The 6,432-nt window shown below is 40.8% G+C and overlaps 1 protein-coding gene across 2 annotated transcripts in view; it reads left to right on the forward strand.

Annotated features, from left to right (window-relative positions):
* The window catches only part of GBA3 (glucosidase, beta, acid 3), a 243,151-nt gene extending 240,281 nt beyond the window's left edge, over positions 1-2,870 (forward strand). For both annotated transcript variants that reach the window (XM_006866292.1, XM_006866291.1), the window contains exon 5: positions 2,631-2,870. In XM_006866292.1, coding sequence (XP_006866354.1) covers positions 2,631-2,830 — 200 coding nt within the window. In that variant the 3' untranslated portion in view covers positions 2,831-2,870. The remainder of the gene's footprint in view (positions 1-2,630) is intronic.
* The last annotated feature ends 3,562 nt before the right edge of the window (positions 2,871-6,432 follow it).

Raw genomic sequence — 6,432 nt, forward strand, 5'->3', positions numbered from 1 at the left:
ATACTTCGTACATTCCATGTTCTGATTTTCAAAGGATGTTTACAGCTGTTTCTCTTCATTTTGAGTTGTGCCCCATCAGCAAATGAAGGTCCTGTGGGCTTTTCTCCCATGGGCTTTACTCCGTTCGTATTATCATGGTCAACTCTACTTTGAGGAGGCAGCTCTTCCCCAGTCGCATTTTGAGTTTCTTCCAAACGGAAGGGTTCATTTTCCAGCACTATATCTGACAGTGTTTTTCTGCTATTCATATGGTTTTCAGTGACTAAATATTCGGAAGTAGCTCGTCTCTCTTTCTTCCTAGTCTGTCTTTGTCTGGAAACTCATCTGAAACCTGTCCACCATGGGTGACCCTGCTGGTAGCTTCTTACATTTAATCAAAAATGTAATGAATGAGTCCTGGTGTGGCACTGTGGGATAAAGCACTGGACCACAAGGTCAGCTTGACCTGTAAGGTCAGTAGTTCAAACCCACCAGCTGTTCCACAAAAATCCTATACAGGGTTGCAAAAAGTTGGAACCAACTTGAATGCAACTAACAACAACAATGTGATGGTTAGAACTGTGACTGCCTTGGCAGGGCCAGACCAAATGATTTTGTGGGCCTTATATGGCTCATGGGCCACACATTCCTCACCCCTGATTTATAGAATATAATCTCCGGATGGTACAAATGGTTAATAATGTATTTGACTGTCAACTGAAAGGTTGGAGACTTGATTTTATACAGAGGCATAAAAGATTTTCTTTAAGAAGAAAGACCTGGTGATCTACCTCCTAAAATAAGTAAATAGATAATCAGATATTAAAAACATTATGAAGACTACTACAAGAACAAGCAAGTTGCTTGCCCAGGAAATATCAAGGCAAGTGGTAAGATCCCCCTCAGGAAAAATCCCCTTCCAAGACTAAAATTCAGTGGGAATACATGAGCAGACATGCACTCTGGTTGGTGACCACATTGGTTATGGATAAGGGGAAGTGAGGGGAAAACAGCAATGCTGTTGCAAGCTAAGCCCTATCAGGTTCAATAGACTCCTATGAACCCAGGTGGAGACCTGGTTGGCCAGCACTATGGCAAGACCTGGGAACTCCTGGGCCCAGTGCCAGTGATATAGCCACAGAGGGCTAGAATGGAGAGTGAAGCATCCAGCTGATAATCAGTGAGGTGATATGTACAAGAACACCCACAATTGCAGATAATACCCACTTGACCTGCCTTCAATGGATGGATGATCAGAACCCAATTAGAAGAAGAGGAAAAAAAAGAGTAATCAGATACAATTTGATGAACTTGACATACACATATGGATGCAGTAGTTCAAAAGAGGGAACAAATCTTTAAATGAAGATCATTCCCAACCCCTTGATACACAGGGTAGACAGGGATGGGCAACTTGGACATTGGCTACCCAAAATGGGGTACAATTTTGGTACAAAGGCAAGAAGTAACTGGCTTACAAGCTTTCAAGAGGGATCCTAGATCCAGAAGGCTTGGAGGAAGGTAGAATCTCCACTGAGTAATATCTAATCTGTCAGGGCATGGCTGATGAAAGGAGATGGGGCTAGGACTCTTGTGGTACAATAGTGTATAATTGCTATCAGGACTGACTGTGAGGGTTGGAAATGTAAAGGTAGACATTTTGTAGCAAAAGGAGAGGAGTGGTTGACTTTGCAGTCCAGGAGCGGAGGTCCCTGGGACCATCAAGTGAGAATAGCAGAGTGTGGGATCCTATCCAGAGAAGCAGTAATGCCAGAGATGGTGGCTGAGACTATGATGTGGAGAGATGGAGTGGCTGGCGACACTGGACTCAGGGAGGGAGAGGGGCTGTGTGCTGACGACAGAGGGACAGGCTTGCAGAGTATACCCTTTGATTGGTTGATGATGCATGGAGAGGATTGTAACTATGGCAATGACAAGATATACGAGAGAGTATGAATGTATAGCTAACATTCTCCCATGTAAACAATCACATAATTCACAATAAAGCATGAACACACACACACACACACACACACAAAACATAATGGAGCAGTTATACTCTGATCCATGCATTTGTTTTTTCTTGTTTTTTTTTTTTTTTTTTTACTTCTTCACTTTCTTTCCAGAATTGTAAGATATAGCTTAGATGGATAATGAAGACAGAAACTAAGTTTGGTAGCTTCCACAGGCATGCTTTTATCACCAATTCCAATTAAGCCAATGGGATTTCCTAGGTTTTCTAGAAACTGTGCTGAGAAGCTTGACAGGGTCTTGACTGCCTACACTTCTAGGCACTATGACCAACTCTGGGTGTGATTATGTTTCTCTGTGTCTGAATGTTGGTGGTGTTGAATAGAGTGTGCATTGAATATTGAATCATTGTATACAAGAACATGAGAATCAATGAATAAATAAATAAATAAAATAATATGCAATTAAATTTCATGAGTGAAGCCCATTTTAAAAAAGAGAAAATTAGAAGTGGGATTAAGAGAAGGTTTTTTTTTTTTTTCCTTCTCACCTCACTGTCATCCTCTGCAGAGTAGAAAAAAAAAAAGAGAGAGAGCTATAAGAGTTACCAATGAATGATTTTGTCTGTGTTCTTATAAAACTTTCCTACAAGTGGTAATTATTCTCTTTTACAATTTCAGCTATTCACGTTGATAAAGTCAATCTTAAACTCTACTGTATATGGGCACTTCTGGATAACTTTGAGTGGACCCAGGGTTATAGCCACCGGTTTGGTCTCTTCCATGTTGACTTTGAAGATCCAGCTAGACCTCGAACCCCTTACACGTCAGCCAAGGAGTATGCCAAGATCATCCAAAACAATGGCCTAGAAGAACCCTAGAAAAGTTGGCAGCGAAAATACCACCTGGAGAAGAGGCTTCACACAACATCAAGTTAGCTATTTAATTGCCAATTCTTACCAGCTGATCTGTAATGTTGATGTCTGAATACGTAATGCTACAATAAGTATTTAATGATGACCTTTAATCTATTTGTACTTGGATCAATGAAGTTTTTAAAAAATTGAATAGAAAACTACTGAAATTGGTTTTTACATTAAGAAATCCAATAAACTTGGAAACTTCTATTCAAATAAAATCATTAGATTTTTTTTCTGTATAAAAATCTTATGAAAATAATATGCTCATGATTTGTAACTAACCGTGGACTTATAATATGTGTTGATGAGTCTATTTTTTCTGGCTACATTATCTATTATTTGTCTAGTAGATTCATTATTGTATGCTCCATAATTTTTCTACTGTTTAATGTAAGAAAAACAAAGTTAAAAGTTGATCACATTTTTAGAATTATTCATTTTCTTCAACAAAAGAATTAATGAATAGCCTATTTAATACAATGGATTTGTGGGTATATTCGGCACATATTCTATCTATGCCTAAAAAAGTACACCTTTCTCTTGCCTGATGTCTTTTGGAAAAATAATAAACTATACTAGACTTTGAATGGCAGAAAAAAATTTGATGGTTTATGTTCAGCAAATCCTAGTTTTCTATTCCAAAGGATCACTAAATAAAAAGTAAAGTGATAAATGCATCACAGTGTTTATCTTGAGTAATTTTTAAATTACGAGTTGGACTGAAAACCTCAAGGTCAGCAGTTTGAAACTACCAGCTGTTCTATGGGAGAAAAATGAGGCTTTCTGCTACCATAAAGACTATTACAGCCTAATAAACCCTATACAGGGTCGCTATGAGTAGGGACCATGGCACACAACTACAACCACCACAAATTTGATGATTAAATAAACATGGCACACGAATAGGATGATCGACAGGTGTGTAAGCAAGAGGAATGATTCGTTATATTGGTTGTTGAAAAACCTAAGTTGTAGATGGAAAAGTTACTGGTTTGAATTTACCCACTCGTTCCTCTGTAGAAAGTGCTGGCGACCTACTTGTGACAGATCACTAAAACACCAAAACCAAATCCCTACCATTAAGTCAGATTTTGACTCATAGTAATTCTGTAGACCCTAGTCTGCAAATCTTTACAGAGACTGTAGGGTGTGAACTGCTGACCTTGAAATTAACAGTCCAATGCCTGTTAATTTCACAGTGCCACCATTAAAAACCTTAAGGAACACAATTACACTCTAAAATGTATGGGTCACTATGAGGCAGCTTCGGCTTAAGTGTTCGTTTTCAGTTTGCATATTGGAGTTGGGGGTTTATCTGAGCTTCATTATTAGAGGTCAGTAGTGGGTAAAGAGCTTCTACTTGATTCCAAGTGTCCCCTCCACCAAACCTGTCACAAAATATGTTGTTGTTGTTGTTAAGTGCTGTCGAATTGGTTACGACCCATAGCAACCCTGTATAGGGTTTCCAAGGAGACGCTGGTGAGCTTGAACCACCAACCTTGAAGTTCAAACGGCTTTGCAGTCTGGCGCATTAACCCACAGCCCCACACAAGGACTCCACTTATGTATACAGCCAAGTGTTATTTACTGTTGTCCTTGTTATTAGGTACTGTCCAGTTGGTTCCAGTTCACAGTAACCCCGTGCACAACAAAACAAACCACTGCCCAGTCCTATGCCATCCTCATCATAATTGTTCTACTTGAGCTCATTGTTGTAGCTACTGTGCCAGTCCTCACTGAGGATCTACCTCTGTTTCATTGGCTGCAAGAATGATACCAACCATTCCTCCTCCAGTACTCTCTACTCCTTTACTGGACTCCTTCATTCATTACAATGGCCACAGAACTCAGATACCATAACTTGTAGTTATGGGGTTTATTAGGATATTTAACATGCTACAATTCACGGTCAGGAAAGTTCAGGACATGGTTCTTCCCACTAGGACAGTTTCTCCTCTGCCATGCTGATAGGCTGACCTCTTTCTGTGCTAGGGCCCCTTGGCATAACTTCTACCCTGTGGGCGCAATATTACAAAGCTCTTGCAGGGCTGCTGATAAATGCCCACAAGACCTGTTACTCTACCCTAAGCTTCATCCTGAAGGCACTTGACTCTAGCTCCATGGGTCAGCAAACCTAACTCCCTTGGAGGCAACCCATTTTGCAAGTAAACCTCCTGCCCAATGACATTCAATTGTATTTGCTCTGCTTACTGGCAGGCCCACCGTTCTGTCTTATGCGCTGGCTTTTGATTCTGCTGTTTTGTTCCTGGGTCACACCTCCAGTGTCAGCTTTCTGATCCTGGGTGGAGGTGGTTCAATGTGCAGGAAACTTAGGGTCCAAAGGGCACATCCACTGTTGGCTCTTCTTATTTAACTATAGTGAGAGCCCCCTCCTGCTTCTGAGATGACTCATTTCATACATTTTAGAGTTCCAAGGGTTTACAATCCCCATTAACCCTGTTAGCCACTGACAATGGAATCTCATAATCCTATCAGCATCCTCTCCCACCTTCTCTTACTCAGACTCTGAGGGTAAACCTGTTGTCTGGTGGGAGTTACGAAGACTAAGGCTAAAAGAGACATAATAAATAATTCACTACACCACAGGCTGCTCCCTGGCTCTTCCATCCACCATTCCTTTCCTATATACAGGGTTTACCTCTTTATAACAATCACTTTAATTGTAAAAGCATGAAATCCTGTAAACCAACCACTTCCTGCTCTTATCGCCTCCCATTTTCGATATCCTGCTTCAAATTGCCTGTTTCCAAAACCCAGTACTCTAAGGAGATAAGCGTATTCCTTGATGTGAAGAATCTTCTGTTCCTGTTGGAAACTTGGGCATATGCATTCATAAGCAAAGTCCTGTAAATCACAGCAATTTATACCAGCTCACAGTGTCAAATCTCTCTCTGCATTTGGTCAGATTCTGGTTAATTCAGCCCTAGTTATCCAAGACTCCTGGTGTGGCACTGTAGGATAAGCACTGAACTGTGAACCACAAGGTCAGTGGTTCTTCAAACCCATAAGCAGCTCCTTGGAAACGCTGTAAAGGGTTGTTGTGAGTAGGAACTGACTCAACAGCACTTAACAATAACAGCAACATCTAAGGTAGGTCAAATGGCTACCAGCTTCAAGCTAGGGTGTCCACATATACCTCCTTGCACTTCAGACCAGCTGGGCACTTCTGTCTCTCTCTCAGGCCTAGCCTCAATGGGTGAAGTCATGTAGACACAGAAGTCCACACAACTTCAGACTAGACGTCATACTGGACAACCCTTCCTCTCTGCTCTCAATTGTCTTTTCTTTACTGCATTCTCCCCCACTTCCACTCATCAAGAGGACTCAGTTGGTCACCAGAGAACTTACCAGACTGTCTGCTCATCAGCTTCCTTTAACTTCCAGCCCTAAAATGGAATTTTCTCTGATGGGCACATACTTTTTACTGCCTTGATGAATCTAACAGCAAACTGCTTACTTGAAATTAACAAAATAAAAAGTCAAACAGTCTTTGTTTTTTCTGTAGGTCTTTCCTTCACAGGTAAATCAACTATCCTCTCAGA

This window comes from Chrysochloris asiatica, unplaced genomic scaffold (assembly GCF_000296735.1).
Source record: "Chrysochloris asiatica unplaced genomic scaffold, ChrAsi1.0 scaffold00089, whole genome shotgun sequence".
In the NCBI taxonomy this organism is placed as follows: Eukaryota; Metazoa; Chordata; class Mammalia; order Afrosoricida; family Chrysochloridae; genus Chrysochloris; species Chrysochloris asiatica.